This window comes from Boleophthalmus pectinirostris, unplaced genomic scaffold (assembly GCF_026225935.1).
Source record: "Boleophthalmus pectinirostris isolate CB_2022bp ecotype Guang Dong unplaced genomic scaffold, ASM2622593v1 HiC_scaffold_12, whole genome shotgun sequence".
In the NCBI taxonomy this organism is placed as follows: domain Eukaryota; kingdom Metazoa; phylum Chordata; class Actinopteri; order Gobiiformes; family Gobiidae; genus Boleophthalmus; species Boleophthalmus pectinirostris.
The window spans coordinates 26,557,879-26,580,787 of record NW_026571018.1 but is presented as its reverse complement, the minus strand read 5'-3'; the positions used below and the strand labels follow the sequence as shown (position 1 = coordinate 26,580,787).

At 38.0% G+C, this 22,909-nt stretch overlaps 1 protein-coding gene across 1 annotated transcript in view; it reads left to right on the top strand.

Moving 5' to 3' along the window:
• The window catches only part of nbeaa (neurobeachin a), a 131,587-nt gene that overhangs the window by 79,413 nt on the left and 29,265 nt on the right, over window positions 1-22,909 (top strand). The window contains 15 exon segments of the mRNA XM_055148797.1: window positions 289-441; window positions 4,769-4,937; window positions 10,230-10,309; window positions 11,060-11,122; window positions 11,532-11,629; window positions 12,709-12,801; window positions 15,728-15,836; window positions 16,870-16,951; window positions 17,186-17,309; window positions 18,625-18,817; window positions 19,807-19,938; window positions 19,941-20,483; window positions 20,864-21,295; window positions 21,693-21,910; window positions 22,314-22,467. Coding sequence (XP_055004772.1) covers window positions 289-441; window positions 4,769-4,937; window positions 10,230-10,309; window positions 11,060-11,122; window positions 11,532-11,629; window positions 12,709-12,801; window positions 15,728-15,836; window positions 16,870-16,951; window positions 17,186-17,309; window positions 18,625-18,817; window positions 19,807-19,938; window positions 19,941-20,483; window positions 20,864-21,295; window positions 21,693-21,910; window positions 22,314-22,467 — 2,643 coding nt within the window.

Below are 22,909 nucleotides of genomic sequence, written 5' to 3'. Positions count from 1 at the left end.
TGACTCGAGCACAATAGGTCTTCTTTAAAACAATAATTGAAAAAATATTAACTCTGTAACAATCTTCAGATTTGAAAAAAATACATAATTTTTGTGTATGTACTCAATATTTTCCAAGAATAATTCATTTTGTTCTTGTTTGTTATCACTTGTAAAATGCCTGAGTCACAGCACATTAGTTTTTGGTTGATAGCAATATTGAAATACAAAAGGTGAATTAGTTTTCCCTCCATTTAGCAGCCATTGCCTTTCATCAGCTCTTTTCTAAAATATTTTCTTGTCTCACAGTCGTCCCGCGTCCACATCACCAGAGCAGTCCTGGAGCAGTTTCTGTCTTTTGCCAAATATCTGGACGGTTTGCCCCACGGAGCGCCTCTCCTCAAGCAGCTCTGTGACCACGTCCTGTTCAACGCTGCCATCTGGATCCACACGCCCGCCAAGGTCTGTCCAGCAGCCTAGCGTTCCACACAATATACTGAGATTTTAGCAACAGTTTCATGTTTTATTATGATTTTAAATGCTAATTATAGTTCACATTGGTCACATTAATAGGTTCATTGGATCCAGCCTTCATAATTTATTTAAACAAGCAGATATGTTTTTGACTAGACTAAGGTTCACATACACCCCTGGTTTAGTCCTATTTGGAGCATTGTCATTTTTCTCAATGGAGACAAACAGATAATGCTACCTGGCCAAATGACAGGTCAGCTCTTTGGAGAGGAGTCCATGTTCACAGGAAGAATCAAATGTATTTTTTCAAGGTTTGTTTTCACAGTAAAAACGCCTGTAATTGAAAAAAAAATCTCTATGGAGACAAGCAGGTAGTGGACCCTCAATTCGATGAATAATCTTTAACAATCTTTCATTGTCAAGTAATCTACAGATTTTTTTTGCACATTACCACTGTCAGATAGTGTCCAAAAACACTTTGGTGATCATTATTCATATTTAGGTATTTAGCATATTTTTTTTAGCTTGCAGACGATAGCTTGACGAAAAGCAACAGTCCATGGATCAAACTGACCCCAGCACTTTTATTTCAGGGGTTTTTACGCTACCATGTTAACCCAAGGTAACCTCAATTAATTTCAGTATTGATTTGTTTTCATGTCCTAATTCAAAAAAACTCCCAAGCATCCAGTGATTAAAAAACAGTCTATCAAGAAGAGAGCTGGGAGAGTTGACATGTCTGTGGTCATTGCCCTTTTTAGTAAAGCAACAATGGAATGTAGGTGGACAGGAGCACATCTAATATTGGAGGGGACAGGACAAACTGGACACACAAACACTGAGGCACTGTGACATTTGGATAGACCGGGGGACAGAAGGGAAGAGCAGGCTCCTCCTCCTCACTCTGAACTCAATGTGGCGTTCCCTCAGGGCCAGTCAGACACGAACTGCTATTATTTTTGGCGCTTCCTGACCCCTCATGCCTCCTCAACTCTGCCCTTGCGATATGATTGGCTCTGAGATGCAGCGGCCTCAGTGGCATGTTTAAGATGGAGGAGGAATAAGTGGCTGTAGTCATGATTAAATGGGTGCTACTTCTTACTTCAGAATCATATTACGCAGTGCAAACAAAGTCAACCTACAACTTATGCACATCCAATACTGAAGTTTTTATTGGTTGAAAAGAAATATATTATTTTTACTACTTGTACCACTACTACAGCTAAATTTGGGGTAAAATAAAATACTATGTTTTCCTCCATCTAGATTTTTGGATTTTAGATTGCATTTTTTGGAATGTATTGTACAGTATGACATTAAACTTGTCTTGCCTTTACTGAAGTAAAAGCATTTTAAATGCATTTAATACATGCATACTGTGAGGGAGGGTCACCACTCCACAGATCTGGCCTTCATCTTGGCCTGGCTTATTTAATGCCATAACGTGGAACATTCCAGACTAATACCATCTTCATGGAGACAAGCACGTGACTGATGCCACCTCCAAAAAAACCACACCTTTAAAAAAATAGGGTAGAATACAATATAAAAGAACCCGAGAAAATTACGTATTGTCAGAAAGAGTGACATTAATATACAGGAGGTGTTACAAATGGAAAGAAATAACAGGTATGTAGGTCAGTGTCTTTCAGCCTTTTATGAGTCCCAGCACGCTTTTGCTCTTAGAAAGTTGCGTTGGCACACCACCCACTAGAACATTATCAAATGACACAAATGATTACATTAAACAAATGGCTGAATACCCAACTCAAATAGAACACTTTTTCCAAGGCACATCTGGCAATCCCTCAAGGTACTCTAGTGTTCCCCAGCAGACTAGTTAAAACCAGTGATGTAGGTAATATTATCTAAATTGTTTGAAATGATCAAGCTAGATATTTATAAAAACACAGCCTATATCAAAGGTGTCCAACATTTTTTCACTGAAGGCCAAATCTTGAAACATATTTGAAGTGGAGGGCAAAAGACTCAATACTGTGGATCATTCAGATGGCTGCATTTAAGATACCTTTGACAGAGCCACCATGTCTTTATTTAGGCTTGAAACATCAATTTGAGGTCTATGTTATTATTGAGGGTTGGGTGATAGAATTTTTGCTGTAAAAATGCCTGCTTATGATCAATTGGTCCATTTCAGCAGAAGACCTGAGGGCCAATAAAAATTTGTTTGAGGGCCACATTTGAAACGCAGACCATAGTTTGGACACCCCTGGCCTAGATTAAACAAAATCTGTTGTGGACTAGGTCTAACTCCTAGATGACCCCTCTTGTACAGTTAATTACAATGAAGCCCACCACAATGCGTTTTCACAGCACATGGCAATAGAAATAATGAGGACAAACTGAGCAACACTCATAAAAATGCCCTAATCCTTTAATCTCCCTTTCCCTGAACCACTGTGCTCTGTTATTATTGTCTACTCTGGACATATTATCACCTTCAGAGCTGGCGTGGAAAAGCCTACACCATATCCAGCACTTAATTAAAGAAATGCACTTCGGCAAGGCGTATCAAAACAACATTAACATCAACACAGAAGAAGAAGGTCCATGTTTATTACACTGTATTTTAAGTGGACAGGCAATATGGTCTTTGTTATAACCATAGTCTAATGTAGCTAAATTCTTTATCTAATTTGGATATTTAAAAAAAAAAGTTGACTTTAAACAACAATTCAAATTTTTTTTATGTTATGTAATTGTTTCCATTTGAAGCGGACAATTAAAATATAAAATTTGCTTTGGATCAACATGCAATATTTAAATGGAATAGTGTTTATTGTTCATTTTGTAAAACTCTTTCAGAAATCTTTGCTATATTAGTTTACTTAGTTAGAGTTTCTGTCTATAAAGGGAACACAGCAACACCTGATGTAATTTTTTGAGTATTCCTCTCACTCTTCCAATCAGTATGTAAATCACCGCTCAATTTGAGTTAGATCATTAACCATGGCCAAAATGAAAAAGCCAAAAACAAGACTTTTCAACTCTCCTTAGTAAATGAGGTGTGATGTGCCCTGGCTTTAGCACTTCACTAATTTTATCGGCTTAAACAGAAATACCTCGTTAAGAGCGGTCCTTCGTGTTGCGGACGCTGTTAACGAGCTTCGAGATTTGTGTGTCCGATCTTGTATCTGCAAAAGAGAGAATTGTTAAGAAGATGCGCAGAAGAGTGGGGAGAGAAAAGTAGGGGGAAAAAAGCAAATGAACGTTGTAGAAAGGCCCGTTGAAAATGTCAGCGCTGTGTAGGAGCTGCTCAGATGAGGGCTGGCTGCTCGAGGCGTAGGAACATCAAACGCAATACAAAACAGTTGGCACTAGTGCTGTGAGGGAAGCTTTCTCTCCGTCTCCTGTGGCAATAAAACGTATCTTTTGTTTAAACGTCATAAACACACAGATGATTTGTTTCTCAGAGTCTGTCGTCGTCTTGTAAATGTACTTCCTGTCAATAGCGTTCCAGCTGTCTCTCTACACCTACTTATCGGCACAGTTTATTGAGACTGCCACAATCTATACCACTATCTGCTCCCACCGGGTATATGTCTGAGCTGTACTGCACAATCTATTTCTACTCTGGATATTTGTTCAGTACTTTTGGCACACTGTTACCATTCTCCCTACAAGGCATACGACTGCATTAAAGTTATTGTCTTTCGCAAATGCATTCTGTAAACACTTCTCTTGATGAAGCCCTAGTGTGAAAAAATATATAATTATAAAGGATAAGGATCAGACTATTTGGTAAAATTGATACTCATGATAGTTCTGGTCACAGTAAGAACAAAAAATAATAATCATGACCATTTTAGAAAAAAATAAAAATAAAAATTATTCAGTCTATACTCCAGGTGTAGGATGCAGTGTAATTGAAAATGAATTAAAATGTTTACATTTGTTTCATCATTATGTGAATAACTTTAAATTCAATTGCAATGTTTCTTCTTACAATAATTATAAATAAAAATAAATATAGCTCTGAAATGCTGTAGTGTAATCCCATTTTGAGACTTTGTGTAACACTTTCCAAGAAGCTAGAAACTTTTAGCTTGTATGTACTCTCTACTTATCTTGTCAGTCACCACAATTTTAATAAATTATACACTCACTGGAAGTGCTAGGTGCTTTCTTATTATACTTTTTGCATCAACAATGCCTACTTGTTTGTGCCGCCTAAAACATCTCAAAAAAAGAAAGAAGAAAAAAAGTCTGATTGAGCTGGTGATGATGTCTTTCTCACAGAAAAAAAATATTCTTTTCTCTCTTTGTATTGAATCCACTGTCCTCTGTCCCCCAGGTTCAGCTGTCCCTCTACACATACTTATCCTCGGAGTTCATTGGGACCGCCACCATCTACACGACCATCCGCAGAGTGGGCACGGTGCTGCAGCTCATGCACACTCTCAAATACTACTACTGGGCCATCAACCCGCTGGAGTGCAGTGGCATCTCCCCCAAAGGCCTGGGTACGGCTCCTCACGCATACGGTCTTGTAATTACACAACACCATCCAAAAACCGCCCCAGAGACACAGCAAGACATCCATGCATCCACTACATCTGTGTCTATAGTGTCTGTAGTGAATAGAGAGGCACAAGCCATGACCTTTGATGTTTAATGCATGATAATGTAATAGTACAAGGCCCTCTCAGCTCTGTAAGGACTCTGTGGAGAGGCATGCTTGAATATTTAGTTTCCTTGGAGATGCTGTTAGTTTAGTTATAGTATAAATCAGATGTATGCAATACACCAACTCACTAATGAGCCTTCACAAGGCTCATCCATATGTGTTTTTATGTAGGATTTCATAGTTTCCCATTACTGGGTATAGATCATTGTAAGTCATGCGTAAAGTCCTGGGATATACTTCAGCTTGATTGAGCTTAAATTGAATAGCCTTGTGTTATTACATGTTTTTCTTATTAGGTCATCCAGTCTCATTTCCATGTTAGTTTGAATAGAGTATTTTTGTTCATTTTAAGTATACAAAAATGTACATGTAGGTATTTTTCCCTTTGACACATCATAATATATCTTCTTGTTAAGTATGTCTGATGCAAGTTACTCTTGGTATTACTTACTTACTTCAGTCTTCAGTTTCCCTCATATTTTTCATCTTTTAAAACACAATGCAGATTAGACAAGTGGGGCAGAACGAAGGCTTTCAGAACATGATTCACTTAATATTTTTCATTATTATATCTGCACACCCATAAACTAGAACACCCAAACTAGAGAATATACATGTAGGTGGAATAAGCACCATTTCTTTTCAGTCCACACTTCTATCTTCAACAGTGAAATTGTGCACCGTGTTTTGTAGGTCTTGCCTTTGTTACCTAGCAGCCAAAATCACATTAAGCTCTCCAGGGGAGATGTATGCTGCTATGCTGCTAATTTACACTGCAATTGGGGAAATAAAACAGGACCTCTCTCTGTCTTTGTACTCTTACTATAATGTATTGACTATTTGAGGTTACTCTCCTCTGCACTTTTCAAGTGCTTTCTTAGGAGAGGCTACAATAAATTTGATATTTTCAGCTTTGCTGTACCTGTAGTATTAGTACTGAGATTAGTAGTAGTTGTAGTTGTGGTAGTAGTTGTGGTAGTATTTGTAGTAGTAGTTGTAGTAGTAATTGTAGTAGTAGTTGTAGTAGTTGTAGTAGTTGTAGTTGTTGTTGTATTGTATTGTGGTTGTGTGTTTTGTAGACACTGACATCAAATATTTTTTGATATGCAAAATCACAGCTAAACCTGTAATTGCTATCCTCACATAGTAGTAGTTTTAATACATAAATCTTTAGTTTTTTGGCTTGATAACTCTTTATGATGCAAACCAACCAAGCATCAAGAACAAGTTGTTGAAGACAAACTGTTAAAGCTCTTTTTGCTGTGCTTGGGATCTTGCACAAATGAATGTACTAGACTCTCAAATTCTCAGTTTTATAATGCAGTGCCAAAGCAGACTGAGAATATTTAGTAATTGAGAAAGACCAAAACCACAGCCCCCAGTCATCCAATAAGGGCCTAAAAAGGTTGAAAGAGGCCTAATCATCCTGCTCCCCGGACCCGTCACTAACGAGGAAGTCCGCATCCTCGGTTACCATGGCAATAGAGCGATTTGATTGACAGCTCTGAGTGGAGCTTTTGGAATTTCTAATCAACTGCTTTTCTGGGGTGGCAGGCTTCCCCCGTCCTCTCTTCTGTTTGGTGATATTGGTGTTCCACTGCTGGGATTTAGCCCCATTAAAGACGGGAGCAGCAATTAGCCCGAGACACATACTGATAGACTTTAACACTCCAAGCTATTTCTGGGTTTATATGGCTGCCAGTTAAAGCGTTTGAATCAGCTGTAAGTGTGCATAGATTCAATTTGCATAGTAATAGAAAGACCATTTAACATAAGCTTATGGGATAAAGGAAGGTATAGTCAGTCTAATTTGACGAGACTGGATCAAAGCGGTAGACATATTTTTATTGCACAGTTTGGCTCTCTGTTGCTTTTTAAAATGCTTGATAAAATAAATGTGTTATCTTTTTTAATAACAGCTTGAGTGTGCCCTGTGCGCTGTGTACCTTTTTCCTTCAAGAGGATTTGGGAGTTTGGGCAGATGAGTCATCGTAATCAAACAGAAATGGTTTCTGAAGCTTGGTACACCAGCGTGCTCTAACCAGGCGTTAAGCTGTGTAAAAGTGTTACAAACAGCAATGTTTAAGGACCTATGACAGCGTGTGGAAATAAAGCAGGTCTAAGTTACTTTATGAATGCTGGATTAGGAGGAGTGGTAGTAGTTAGGGTTGCACTATTCATTGCAATCGAAATCCCAATTTAAATGAATGCAATTAGCAAATCGCAGAAGCTATAATTTTTAAAGTATAATTTTCTGTCTTACACAACATAATAATAGCCTGTCTTACACAATATCCTGTCTTATTCTGCATAAAAACATGTTCTAAAATGTGATTCTTGTAGGAGTTTGCAGAGTTAATTTCAGATTTCACATTTAAATATGAACTTTGAGCAGGATCGTATTTTTAAAGCATAAATTGCAAATCTATAAGCAATTGCAATCATGCAGCTCTAGTAGTATTAGATGGTTGTAGTAGTGGTAGTGGTAGTGGTGGTGGTGGCTGTAATTTTTCATAATTCTGAAACCCATGAGTACAAGTCGTTAGTATTTTATAAGCAGTAACAATAGTAGCATCCCATATTTAAATTAGTGATGTTAGTTTATAAAAATTATTATAATAAAAAACCTAATATATTAAAACTAAACGTCTATTGTTTATTGGGGTAATTTATATAAAATAATTGTCAACAAGTGATTTCCAGCTTAAAGTGGAGCCACATGTCACTATGTTTCTCTTCTCTGCTTTGACAGCCTCCTAAATAGGTGTGATGGATGGTGTGTGAGTCCCTGTCCCATCGCTGTGTAGCACCTGACAGACAGGTGACACATCACATGGGGCCCCCTGTCTCATGTTTTGGCCCCGAACCGCTCAGATAAACCCTCCCTCTCCAATCTGATCCTGGGTCAGCCCTCCGTGACAGTAATAAAAAGGCATAAGGCATCATATCTCCCATCCCAGCTGCCTGCTCTGCCCTGTGCTGCAGTATATGTGAGTCGTGGTCAGATAGAGCTCAGAGGACATGGTTTTATTTAGCGTACTATAAAAGCTGTTTGCAATCGAGTGAGTTCTCCTTTGTTGCTTGCATAAAATAGGGCCAATAGAAACGCACTGACGCAGCAAAGGGAGGAGCAGAGAATGCAAGCTGGACATTGTTAACATTTATTGGATCTTGTGAAACTAACAAGCTTCAGGGATGAAATAGATATCCCAGTTCTTACTTGTAATCATTTGATTTGCAAGTATATAAAATGTTTTCACCTGTGTACTCACTATTACTACTGATATTACCTCCAGTACTCCCACTACTACAAATACTCCTAATGCTGGAACTGCTAAGATGTATACAGTATACTAGTAAACAGCCTATTCTCTTACCTCTATTGTAATGATACTACTGTCATGTGCTAGTATTGCTCAAGCTAGTACTACTGCTCCTGCAAGTATTTAATTGTGTTTGATGTGTGCAACTTTAGAAGAAACTTAAAAATTAGCAAATAACAAGCTCCAGTAATAGAAGCTTTTACTGCTAAGAAAAAAAATGTGCTAATGTTTTACAGCCCTAGAGTAGATTCAGTTCTGAAGCTTCGTAATTAAATTAAAAGTAAATTATTTTTCAGCTTTTAATGGAACATTCACTGTCCTTGTTTAATGGGATGCTTTTACACAGAATATATTACACTGCATCAGATAATTATTTGTTATAATAGAAAATTAAAAAGATGATTAGAAATTCAAACAATACTTAATTTGCATTCACATGTAAAAAAAATATTTTAACGGCAAAAAAGATTTCATCCCTTTCCCAATTAGTTTATTGTGTAAACTGTATACTATTTACCGTAAATAACACTTCTGGTGGATAGTCCGCCACTTGTCTACATGGCTTTGGCTGCAATGTTCCACAGTATGGCATTAAACCTATCTCAGTAAATCTATCTCAGTGAAGACTATTGGACTGTCATGATATCTATGAAAACAAATTTACTTCTGGGGACGATAAAGTCATCTATTCATCTAGTTTAATGCTACACTGTGTAACATTTCAAAGTAATGCCATCTGAAGCCAATGCCAGACTCTCCATCAGAAAAAGTTACACTGTGGATCTTCAAGGACCTGCAAACAACTTCAGTTTGATGACTTAGTTTACAAGAAGTGTCAAAAAGAATATGTCCATGTATCAAAAGTTGAGTGAAGAGAAGCCACAGATGAGATACTGCCTTTTTACACTTTTTATGGTTTATAGTTTGACCACGAGGCAGGTTGATAAATCGCATTTTAAAGCAGATGTGTCGGATGAGAGTGGCAGTTTGGATAATTGAGAATGTCCGTCATATTTTGGTAAACTGCCATGTCTTTACAGTAATGATTAAATTAGTACATCAATAAAATATCCAGCATGCACTCGCACTAATACAGGCAGTGATTTATGATAAAATGTTGTGTCATACTCTGTGTGTATGTGCTTAGTCAAAACACAATACCTGATATCGTGTTGTTTATACAGGTGATGGTTATAATGCCTAAATATTGTGTAATTTGTTCAGTGAGGGCCTGGGTAAAAAATATGTTAGCTAGTGAAAAAATAGTCAATTATGGCTTATGGAATTCATTTACAAATGTAGGCAAAGATATTTTCAGGTCTTGTGATAGCGCTGTTCTAGTCCTCGATCCATTTATGCAACTGTGCAATTAGAAAAGTAAGAGGATTTTGTCATATGCAGTTTGAGTGACCGGTTAATTTCTTACATTGCTATCTTCAACATTACCTTAGAAGAATATCTTTTTTCCATGAATAAGGAATATAAAGAATATGGAGAATATGGTTGAGAATAAGGTCTTAAGTAATGTAGAATTCTTTTGTGCCACCATAGTCTGATCAGGATCTAAGGGAAACACTGTTGTTAATACTGAATGAATCATATTTGAAGTTTTGCATTTTTAATTGTATACAGTTTTTAATTAAAGTCCATCTCACAACACTGTATCCATGCCTTGGCCTCTCAGGATGTTTTGTATTTTTTGTTTTTGCATATTTGACCATAAAACACTGTTCTTTGTCCACATCCCTCTTAAAAACACTCAAGCGTTTTGCACCTTTCAAAGTAATTGTTTTGTGTTTGCTCAGATGGACCGCGGCCGACTCAAAAGGAGATCATCTCACTGCGGGCCTTCATGCTGCTCTTCCTCAAGCAGCTCATTCTGAAGGTACAGTGTTTTTAAAGTGTTTTTCAGCTCTGAGTTTGTGTGCTGGGAAACAGAGCAGAGAATGACTTTGCTCCTGTAGTTTTTCACGCCGCGGGGAGCAAACGGTCTAATCTCAAATGTGTGTGGAGAATCAAATTATAGATCAGTGGCTCGAGTTAAGCACAGCAGCCCTTGTGTTGGTGTGAACTCCTATTGATTTAGTCATGCATTTACATGTATTTACTTATCTTTGTGTCTGTATCTCTGCCTGGGTTAAGGTGCTGTATCCAAGGACACAATTAACAAAGTCATTTGAGGCTAATTAGATCTAATAATATGCTCCAATCTTGTAAACAGTACAAAACTATTTGGCTTCTCTGCCTCTTATTTTCGTATTTTTTGCACACAACAGAGGACATTTCATTGTTAAAAGTACAATTATTATATTGCGTAAATCATATGTCCATTGTGTACTGGTAATGGGGCTTAGGAGAAAGGGATTTTTATCACAATATAGATAATTTACTGCATTCAAAAGAAACAAACTCAATTACTTTCTTTGTTCTTTCTCATAGTATATAATAATAGAGAATAGTTCACAGTTGTAACTATATTTAAATTTTTACTCAAGATAATTTGTACATTTAAGAGGTCATAAGAGGTTGTTTGTGTGGTATAATTGAAGTCACAATGGAATGAGCGCGATGGAAAAGCATTTTGTATGTCTTTTCTATACTGACTGATTATAAAATCTTCTTTGTTTACTTCCAGGACCGAGGAGTAAAGGAGGATGAGCTGCAGAGCATCCTGAACTACCTGTTGACGATGCATGAGGTAAGGCAGCCCACATCTTTTTAGAATGACCAAAAAGAGAAAGTGTGTCTATCCATCTTCCACCGCATGACCGCCCAAACGCACATTATAATTTGTGGGCTGGAGTTATGGTCCACTTAAACAAGCGCGGCGGTGGCGAGTGTGAGTCAGCCAGGATCCTGTGACAGCATGAAAAATAGCAGAACAATGGACTGAACAGTACTCTTCCCAACAATTATATCTATTCTGGCTGCGCCCATGCCACCTGCTCCTCTGCAATCACGACATGTCCAGCAAAACATAGCTCTTGACCTCCATTTCTGTGTCCCACATGTATAGAACCGGCCAGTACAGAACCCTCCAGTACAGAACCCACATATACAGAACCCTCTAGTACAGAACCCACCTTTAAAACTGTGTCTGTTTTTAGGACGAGAATATCCACGATGTCCTCCAGCTGCTTGTGGCTCTTATGTCCGAACACCCGGCCTCCATGATCCCTGCTTTTGACCAGAGGAACGGAATAAGGTAAAGCTTTATATGTGCTATGTGTTTGTTAAAGGTGCACTATGTAACTTTTCAGGTGGGGGTATCTGCCAGCGACTTGTCTCCATGGAGATGTTATTGCTTTACGTGGAATGTTCCTTAGTATAGCATTAAACTTGTATATCTTGCATGTGTTCAATTACAGTTTTCAATATTAAAAAAAAAAAAAAACCTTGAAAAACATGTATTTATAGTGGGATCACCTCTCCGCAGAACTCACCTGTAATGTGGTCTGATAACATAATTTGTGTGTTTTGCATTTCTCCATGGGGACAATAATGTTGCAGACCCTCTACCACAGATTGCCATAGTGGTAGTACACATTTAAAATAAATTATAATATGGGCTAGTATAGTATAATGTGTATGCTATTATGTTATTATATTTGGCTTGTTAACCAGTGGCAACAACTGCTCAGTGCTGTAGATTGTTGTGACCTTAGGCAAGGCACTTACCTACCTTTTTATGTTTATGAACATAATATTTGATGAATAATGCATAAAATGGTACAGACACTTTCATCATCTGCAATGGCACTATAAGACTAATGCATTACTATTAACAAAACAAACCTTGCACAAAATGTTCCACAGAAAATAGATTTTGCTTATCAAATTACTGAAGTGAACTTACTCTGTCACTGTTTTGAAATTATCCTTTTTTTTTCAATGGCATTTTAAACACTGTGTGCATATTGTTACATACAAACAGAAACTCAAGCTGCGTTTTCTACTCTGAAAGCTTCTCACTGCTTAAGTATTGTCCAAAAACCAAACGCCACACAGAGATATGTCTTATGTTGCCATGGAGACTGTTGTGTTGCCAGAGAACAAGAAAACGACATAATTTCCCCGTTGTGTCCTCTGAGCGGGCGGCTTTGAAGAAAACGCTGCAGTCAGCACAGACCCTGTTAGCTCTAACTTTGAGGCTTCACTTTGACTTTGAGCATCTCACTGTGGATCCCGTGTAATTCCTGGATAACACGAAGTTTCATTTTGTTCTTTTTATCTAAAATGAAAAATGAAAATGACATAAATATGGATGTGTTTTGTCCTTTTTAGAGTGATCTGCAAACTTCTGGCCTCAAAGAGTGAGAGCATCCGAGTGCAAGCTCTCAAAGTCCTGGGATACTTCCTCAAGCATCTGGGACACAAGTCAGTACTTTTATATATATATATTTTTTTATCCAATCCAACAAAGAATAACTGCTAAATCCTCCCTTTCTTTTTGTTATAGTTGCTAAAACAGTTATCAAAATGTACTGAACTTGAATATTCTCTTCCCCTTGCCTTTGGGTGTTCATTGTCATTCTATTCAGAAAATCCTAATCCCAAGTGATTTAACATAACATTACCTTTAATCTATACAGTCCCCTGTCACAGGCTCTAATACTATGCATAACATTAAGATTTTAATTAAAATACTCTTGACAGATGGGACGCTTCAGTAGCTCACCTGGTACAGCCCACACCACAGTGTTCTAATTCCCATTATGCAAAAAAACTGATTTAGGCCTTTCCTCCGCTCTTTATTTATTCATGTTATATTCATTCATTATGTGGTAGATTCATATGTACAGTGCACAGAGCAAAGAATCAACCTATAGCGTTTAATTGAGTAGAGCAGCCAGTCAAAATGCAGATTTCGTGGTTTGGTTGAGTAGACTTTAGATACAGAAATACACGCTTTTAAAACAACCAATTGATTTACAGCTTATTAGGGCTGTAGGATTTTGAGGAAAAAATATAGTATGCAACATTTCAGACAAGTATTTTGATTTTGATTAGATTTGCAGTTTATGTTTCCAGTCAGGTTTCAGTTCATAGAGTTCATCTTGAAGCGTAACATTTGATTGAAGATTGCAAATATGAACTGCTAAGTTAATACAAGAACCCCGTACATTCTTGTTTGCAGAGTTAATGCTTTGACCTAAAATAGTTACAAATTCTTACAACTGATTTTATTTGTTATTATTTCTACCACTTACAAACCATAAGCATCATTATTATTGCAGTATATCTCTAGCTAATAAATGTATGCTTTCATGTATTTGTTTTTCAATAGTTGATTCAGTGTAATTGACATTTGCGTGGAAAACACTCAGCAAGAACGTAGGCAATTTCTAGTCCAAGGTCATTCCTATTAGCAGCCTTTAATTCCTGAGCGGAGAGCATCGCAGTAAAACTAATTACTACAACAGTCTTTTCCGTGTGCCTCCGTAGAGTAGTTTGTTTTTGTGTTTGCAGAGGTAATGCCTTCATGATGGCATCCGGGCGGGATAATCAAACTGACAGGGAGGAGCTAGTCTTGATGAACAACAGGGAAGGTTATGGGGATTTGGGTATTATCCCTTGTGGCAAGAACCTCTCAGCTGCACGGCATGGGAGCGGTTTAGAGCAGCGCACCTGAGCCCTCGCAAATTCAGTCCCCCCACTTAGTGAACATCTGCTGCCCGCCATTGTCCCGGAGAGCTGCCTCTTTAAGTTTGCATGTCTGCTTTGTAACAAGACAGTGTAAATATAAATATGGGATTTGGTACATAAAGACAGAGTAAGGTCAAAGTATCAATACTGACAAAGTAAAATAGTATTTCAGCAACTATCTGTACATTTAAGAGAGTTAAAGATGAACAGGCACCATATGCAATCCCACATGTATTCACTGTTAGACAATTACCATAGAGATAAGTGGATTTTTTTACAAATTTTATAACCAGTTACACATCTCAAAATGAACAGATTGCTTTAATTTCATCTTAAAGCAATATAATATTACTAAATGCAAAAATATTATGATCAAGTTGAAATCATGACCTAGCCTAAGTAGACTACCCAGTTAAAGATCTGCTACCTGCTTTTCTCCATGCAGATATTATTGCTTTACCTGGAATGTTCCATGGTATGACTTTAAACATGTATATCTAGGGTTTATTCATTATGGGTGTTTCTATTGCTCAAAAATACAGTCATTCTTTCTGTGAATAGGAGTGACTGTGGAACATTCTAGGCAAAGCAATGACATTTCCATGGAGACAAGCAGTTGGTGGACCCTCCACTAGAATTGTTAATCAGTGCACTTTTAAACTACCACATCTTTGTCTGTATAGTGAATAATACGTAGGTTATTTGAACTGATGTGAAGTATGTCAATATGGCATCATGCAAGAATAAAATTTGCAAACTAAACGCAGATTAAGTTAGTTGGATTTGTTAATTAAAATCAGTTTTTCATCTAATTAAGCCATGCAAACTGGTATAAGTTCCTTCATGAAATGCTAATGGTTATCAAATGTCAACACAACAGAATCTTAACATGAGATTCAATTACTTTACAATTAGAGATTTAAATAAGCAACTTCGTAGACTGATTGAAAAAGTAATTAAAATCTCACTTCTAAGGCAAGTTCCAGCTGTGATGTCGCCCATGGCTGATGTCAAATTTGCTGTTATTTGTATGATTCTGATTATTATTTTAAAGATTTTCTGTCCTTACTTAAGATTTTTAAAAATGATTTATTTATTACTTTTATTATAAAAAGTAAAAACAACTACAGTTTGACGCAGCATGCAATAATTGTGCCATTAGTAATTAAAATAAATAAACCCAGAAACTCTGTTTGCTAGACATACCAAAAGTCGTATTTTTTTGTACAAAGAGTCCCTAATTGTTTAATGGGACCTATTAGATACCACATCGTGAGTATTTGTTAGACACCACAAATGGAGCAGTTATGTAAGCTTTTGGACCAACCACAACATATAAATGTGATTTTCAGGATGCTTGCTCTTAAACTGTATAGTATATACATTTATAGGAACAAATACCATCTTAATTTACATCTTATAATTTTCATATTGTCTTTTATTGAATTTTTAAAATTGTATAATTTTGCTTTAAACTTCTAGATATTGATTAGCTCCCCAAAGGTATCAGAAATGATGCACTGTTCACGGACTCCTATTGTCGTATTATAAACCAGGAATTGTACTGGTATCTTTCACTGCCTCTTTTGACAACAAATATGTCTTTCAGTAATGACGATGCTCATATTTGTGCGTTTTTGTGTGTGTGATTTTACAGGAGGAAGGTGGAGATCATGCACACCCACAGCCTGTTCACTCTGCTGGGGGAGAGGCTCATGATGCATACCAACACTGTGTCCATCACCACCTACAACACCCTCTACGAGGTACGCCTGGCACCCAGTCAGGTTTCCATGGTGACGCCGTGCTGTCCGTTTGAGATGACATAATTAAAGTGGCCGTCAAGCTTTTTAAATAGGCTTAATTAGAGGCTATGTATTGTTTTTTTGTGTGAGGAAAATAGTCTTATCTGTAAGCTGCATATGGACATAGGGATTCTAATTGAAAGCATAACTCTTTAACAGCACATAACAACTAACATAATTCTAATGCAATATAGGGTTTATTATTCTTATACTATAAATATTTTGTCTTGTTTTTCGCAATTGTTGTCAAGTTTTAAAAAGTAATTAGCCTGAAGCAAGTTTTAGTGTTAAATAAGTTTTCATCAATCATCCAGGAGGCTTTGACAATTTAAAACCAGTTAGATGGCAACTTTTGTTACTATTTGGTGGATACACCTGCATAATGAGAGAACTGTGTGAACACAAGTAAATAAGAAGGTGCATGGCAGTTTTAGCATTAAGTTTATACACATTTTGTATGGGCATAAAACTGCAGTACAAGATCAGCTATTTATTTCAAATGCCCAGTCTCTAAACAGTAACAGTGGGTTAATAGAAGCCAATAGAAACACCTTAAAAGTAACTACTGCATGTATTGATACTCTGCAGTAGCATCATACTGCGGGTGTAATACATGTATCTATTATTGGTGGGTTTCAGAGAGAGAGATTTTCCTATAAATTACTTTGTACTTTGCCAACACATTTCCAAAGGTTAAATTCACAAATGGTAAACCTGGTATTTTCAATTATTCACTAAACCCAAGAACTCACTGTATTACAGAATAATCTTGCATATTAACAATATTCATTTTAGCTGTCCCCTTATCTGTATTAATTAATATTGGCCTACAGAATGGTGTGATGTCATCTGAAACCTAGCAATTGGGTTGGTAAAAGTATAAATAGACCAGGGGCAATGTTGACGTGATGGTTACTGAATGGTGTTTTGGAGAATGGGATCCTATTAAAATGTTAAATGTTAATTAAAAACGTTGATTTTTTTTTCTCCTCAGATTCTGACGGAGCAGGTTTGCACACAGGTCGTCCACAAACCGCACCCGGAGCCCGACTCCACTGTCAAGATCCAAAATCCAAGTGAGTGCACAGACTGTAGCCCTCAAATGTGCTGCGCTCTCACTTTCCTCTGTCAATACTGCACTGTAGATTTAATTCAAGTAAATAAAACCACTAAGCCCATTTTCTCAAGGTGACACAGCTGCTAACTCCCTCTCTTGATCTCTATCACACCTTTGTCCTTTTCTGTAATTCAATTGCACTTTCAAATTTGTTTATGTAATGTGTTCCTGTCCTTACCTTCTTGTTTTACAGTGATTTTGAAGGTAGTGGCGACTCTGCTAAAGAACTCTACTCCCAGTGCAGAGCTGATGGAAGTCCGTAGACTGTTCCTGTCTGATATGATCAAACTCTTCAGTAATAGCCGTGAAAACAGAAGGTAAGTGTATGATAAGTAGTAACACTAACATAATTCAGTACAGTAAAATTAGGCCTTGCGTTTGGTTTGAACTTCATGCCTCAAGTTTTCATTATCTCATTATGAAAACATCAAATCAAAGACACAAACCTAACTTCTACTAATTTGCAATTTAAAGTGCACTATCTAATCTTTTGTTTGGGGGCCCATCACTTGGTTGTTTCTATAAATATGTCATTGCTCTATTTGGAATGTTCCACTGCATGACATTAAAGCTTTATCTTACGTTTAGTCAGTTACAGGTGGTTTTGTAGCTCAAAAATACCTAGAAAAACAGGCATTCTGACTGTGAGCGGGGTCGCCTTTACACAGAGCTGACCTGCAACTTGGTCTAATTTGGTTTCCATGATGGAGAGGTTTAATACTGTACTGTGAAACATTCCAGACAAAGCAATAACTGGAGAAAAGTGTTTAATGGACCCTCAAACAGAAAAGTTACACAATGCACCTTTAATGATGACATAAAAAATACAATTCTCAGGGTTGCTGTGCTCAAAGGCAATATTCAGGGGTATAAAACTTATGAAGTCATTCGCCTTTACTCTACTGGAGTTCACTCACTGAAGTCTGAGGAAGGGCCCGGACCTGACACGTCACATGTGGTGTAGAAAATAAAATGTGAGCTCTCCAAAGTACTGCTGTGCAGATCTTCTTTCTTTCTCTCCAATTTGACTTTACTCTGGGCCCAGCATGCAGGCTCCACAGTATTGGATGTGCGTGCCTCTGACTAAACACAGTTCATTCATTGCACAAAACCCCAAACTTGGACTTTAATAATCCAGAAGGAAAATTTATTGGACAGAGTAGTTCACAAGTGACAATATTAAAATAGTTTTCACTAACAAGCTGCAAATAGAATAGTGACAAAATGTAATATGACTGTAAAACCTGTCACTTTTCAAATTAGCATGTACATTAGCAAGTATAATAAAATAGAATTTCAAAATATATCCAACCTGCTATGCAAGAGGTGAATTAAGGAAAAACAGAGTAAAGATGGAAATGGTAGCTTTCACATGACATATTTTATTTAACAAAATTATGTTAAATGTTAAAGCTGTCAATTCCAAGTCACTGCTGAAGACATTTTCCATTCTAATGACACCAGGGCTCAGTTAATACAATATTATATTCCCAGATTTGCATTCTCTTGTGTTCAGCATTTGGGGATCCTTTGCATCTTGATTGCTTTCAATTAGCTAGCCAGCCATAATGATAATAACCCATCCCTGTTAATCTAATAGCCTTTCTCTTATTACTCTGTCCCCTGTTTCAGATGTCTACTGCAGTGCTCCGTGTGGCAGGACTGGATGTTCTCCCTCGGATACATCAACCCCAAAAACCCAGAGGAGCAGAAGATCACCGAGATGGTCTACAACATCTTTAGGATCCTGCTCTATCACGCCATCAAGTATGAATGGGGAGGATGGAGGGTGTGGGTGGACACTCTCTCCATTGCACACTCCAAGGTAAGTGAAAGCCCAAATGATGCAGGCCTATTCGCGTGCATGTAATTATACGCTTTTATGCTTGTCTTGTCTGGTGTGTGATTGATGCCCTGAGTGATGCTGTACATACTGATTAAGATGAGATGTGTGGGGACTATTGATGAGATCTGACATATTTCTAGACCTGCTTTACTTGAAATCAATTGTAGCAAAAAAGTACTGTATAGATTTCAAAATGTTATGGAATTTATTGACTTTTATTTCCATTTAAGTTATATGTTCAGTATAGCTGACCTTCAAGATTAGCTCAGTGAATACTGTATTGGCTCTTTTCATAATGTATAGTTTATCAGTTATTTATAAATAATATATAATATGTTGATTATGATTTACTGTTGACAAGCAAATTTTCTGTAATTGATGAATTACTACAGAATTACTACACTTCAAAATCAGAATACTTTGCCAAAGAAACATTACATAGTAGAGTTTTGTGATTTTGTTTTAGTTGCTAGGATAGATTCTAAATCTAAATTGGGAAAAAAAAAAATAAAATCCATAGTCAATGATTTTCCTTTTTTTTCCCCCCACAATAAAATGCATTATTACAAGCTTTTAACGTGCACTTTAGACATTTCTAGATACTGACTGAGAATAAATCAGAGGTCACAGCATTTAGTTGCATGTTTAAATTGTAAATGTGTTTTGTTGACCTTACCCGGTTTTCTGCGTGAGAAGGCAAACTGTTTTAAAAACACTATAGGGAACTGCATTAATACAGCTGAACGTACTCGTCTGACCTGGTAGGGCATCATGTGAAAGAGAGAATGGACACTGTATGTTATAAATCAGGCACATATGCACAACCCATGATGTTACTGTATAATCTTATGAAGCTTTTTTCCCTTAAAAAATATTGTTGTGCATTTTTCTACAGTTATTGCTTTGTGCATTGTGCATGTTTTCTTTATGTTGCTAACCTACTTATGTCGCCTCCTCTTGTTTCCTAGGTGACATACGAGGCCCATAAAGAGTACCTGGCTAAGATGTACGAGGAGTACCAGCGTCAGGAGGAGGAGAACATGAAAAAGGGGAAGAAGGGCTCTGTCTCGACCATATCTGGGCTTTCTGCTGCACCTGCTCCGTCAATGGCAACCTGGAAATCGACGATAACTCCCAAACACAAACACCTGAGAGCGAGGCTGAATACAGTGAAACAGCCGGAGCAGACTCAAGAAACTTACTGGCTGATGGGACAGTGAAGCGACCCAATGGTGACGCCCTATCACCCGTGGAGCAGGGTGCAGGGGCAGGGGTGCGGGTGGAAGTGCATGACCTATTAGTGGACATTAAAGCCGAAAAAGTAGAGGCTACAGAGGTGAAACTAGACGACTTGGATCTATCCCCAGAAGCTCTTGGAGGGACAGGGGGTAATGGGACAGGGATGGAGAATGGGCCCCTGGTGGAGGTGGATTCGCTTCTGGACAGTGCGTACTGTGCTGTGGTCCAAAACCTCAACGGGAATCTGGCGCCTAAAGATGACACATCGGGGTCAGGGGTCGGGATTGGAACTGGCCTTGGGCTCTCAGGGGTCACACTGGAGGATGATGGGAACATGGGACCGCTGATTACTCTGGCAGACGAGAAGGACAGCGTACCCAGTAACAATGGCTTTTTATTCAGCAAGGTATGAAAAAAATATATTAATATGACTTGCGTATGCTAAAATCAAAGGCAAAACAGTATATTTGCATACATTTATGATCTTTTTCACGTAAATTCTACTGCCGATGCTAATGCTAACAGTTTTGTATAATTATTAAAAATATATTTTACATAAATTTCAAATATGCTATGGGATAAACACTTTTATGCAATTAAAAAAAATACTTTAATCAACATCAGTAATAAGAAGAAATATGCCTGAGTTTGCGCGATCAGTTTGATTAAGCACCAAATTAACCCTGATATAATCCTTGTTAAGATCTGGCACTACTCAGAAGTCAAATATTATCTTAGGTGGTACTTGTGTGACAAAGTTTGAGAACATGACTCCATCTCTTTCAGGTGGATGAGAAGCTACTCCCCGCTCTGGCCTCCACAGACCCTCTGGTCCTGCCCAGTCCGGACCAGCCCGGCTCCGGCTCGGTCCCCGCCCACACGTCCAGCGCCAGCGATGACCTGAGCCTGCTCGCCCACATGACCAGCTGCGGGTCCGACCTCACGCACAGTCACGCCCCCGGAGAGCTCCCAGAGGACGGACCCTTCAAAATCCAGAGTCCCCTGGCGGATATAAGCTCCATTGCAGAGGCCGAGAGTCAAGCGCATGGGACCAGACCGGACTTTCCTGAGGGGGAGGGGACGTCTGGGGCAGAGGGTGATAGCGGCGGGCTCAAAACTGGAGGTGGAGATACGGCCAGCACTACCTCCGATACTGAGAGGTCTGATGATGGGAAGGATAAGGACACCAAAAAGATTCAAACAACTGCCACAACCCAGGTTTGTACATGCATGTAAAAAATAAGGAGGTTCTCAAATGGTGAGATCTTACTTCTTCATGAGGTGTTTAGAAGTATTTGAGCTTTTGTATTTTTCCTTTTCTGTGCAACTTCTTCTTTGATGGTGTTTAAATTTAATGCATCCACTATCCATACTCCTTCTATAGTCCTTGTTTTTGACTGATAAGTCAAAAACAATAGATAAGTCTGATGAATGTGTTGACCTTATTTTAAATACAATTTTCCATTTAGTCGGCCCGTATTGCTTTAATTTAATATGGTATTGAAAGAGAAATAGTTTCTGAGGTAATGCTTGTGAAATATTTTCCTATTACTGTAGTATGGGTTATGTGCAGTTTTCAGTTAAAGCTATTTTTCAAATCTTTTCCATTTTTCAGGCACTCCACGGTCGCACTGCAGCCCAGTTGGAGAGGGACTTGCGAGTAGATTTGGGTTTTAGGGGGATGCCCATGACAGAGGAGCAGCGGAGACAGTTCAGCCCTGGCCCACGCACAACCATGTTCCGTATCCCAGAATTCAAGTGGTCCCCAATGCACCAGAGATTGCTCACTGACCTGCTGTTTGCCCTGGAGACTGATGTGCATGTGTGGAGGAGGTGAGGGGGAATTTGAATACACGTGAATACTTTTAAATAAATAATTCAATGATCAGGCAGCTGACCATAGTTTAACTATATTCAGTTCCTACATACATCAGTCAGCAAGTGAAGTGATGCTGTAAATATATTTTACTTTCCATGTTTAAATATTTTATACAAGTGATCTGCATTCAACAAGATAACAACTATTCAACCATCCTGAAGCCATCTTTGACTCAATATGAAACAATTAGGCCAAACATTTGACTGCAAGCAAGTCAGTTCTTTAGTTTATGTCATATGATAATCAATACCTTACTGTACACCACTAACAAGATGGTACTATGTGACAGTATGTGATTTAACAAGTATTTGATGCTGTGTTTTTCCCTGCCTGACCAGAGTTTTCCTGTGTTTTCAGCCACTCCACCAAGTCTGTGATGGATTTTGTGAACAGTAATGAAAACATCATCTTTGTGCACAACACCATCCACCTCATTTCTCAGATGGTGGACAACATCATCATCGCCTGTGGAGGCATCCTGCCCCTGCTCTCTGCAGCCACCTCCCCCTCTGTAAGTGGCTCTAACCTGCCCCCATGTGGTAGGAGGGATAACTGCAGGTCATCTAATAAACAACATTACTCTCACTGGTGGTTCAAGTGATTATTAAGATCCTATGAAGACCTCATGCTAGTTTAGTTAGCTCTTTAAATAACTCATATTTACCTCATTGCTATAAATAACCTACAAACACACATTTCAGTAAGCTGGATTCTACCAAATCTCCCCTTTTATTTTTAACAGTTTCTATATAATTTTAACTATTTATTTTAATAGTTTTCTATTTCCTTTCCTCTCTGTGTTCTCTGTGTTCTGTATTTTCTTGTGTGTTTTGTCTGTTTTTGCATGTACAGAGTTCTAAGAGTAGTGCCAACACTGTAAGTTGCAGTATCTTACTATTTTTTCTACCTTTTTATGAATTTTTTGTTTGGGTTTATTTTCCATTGTGACACTA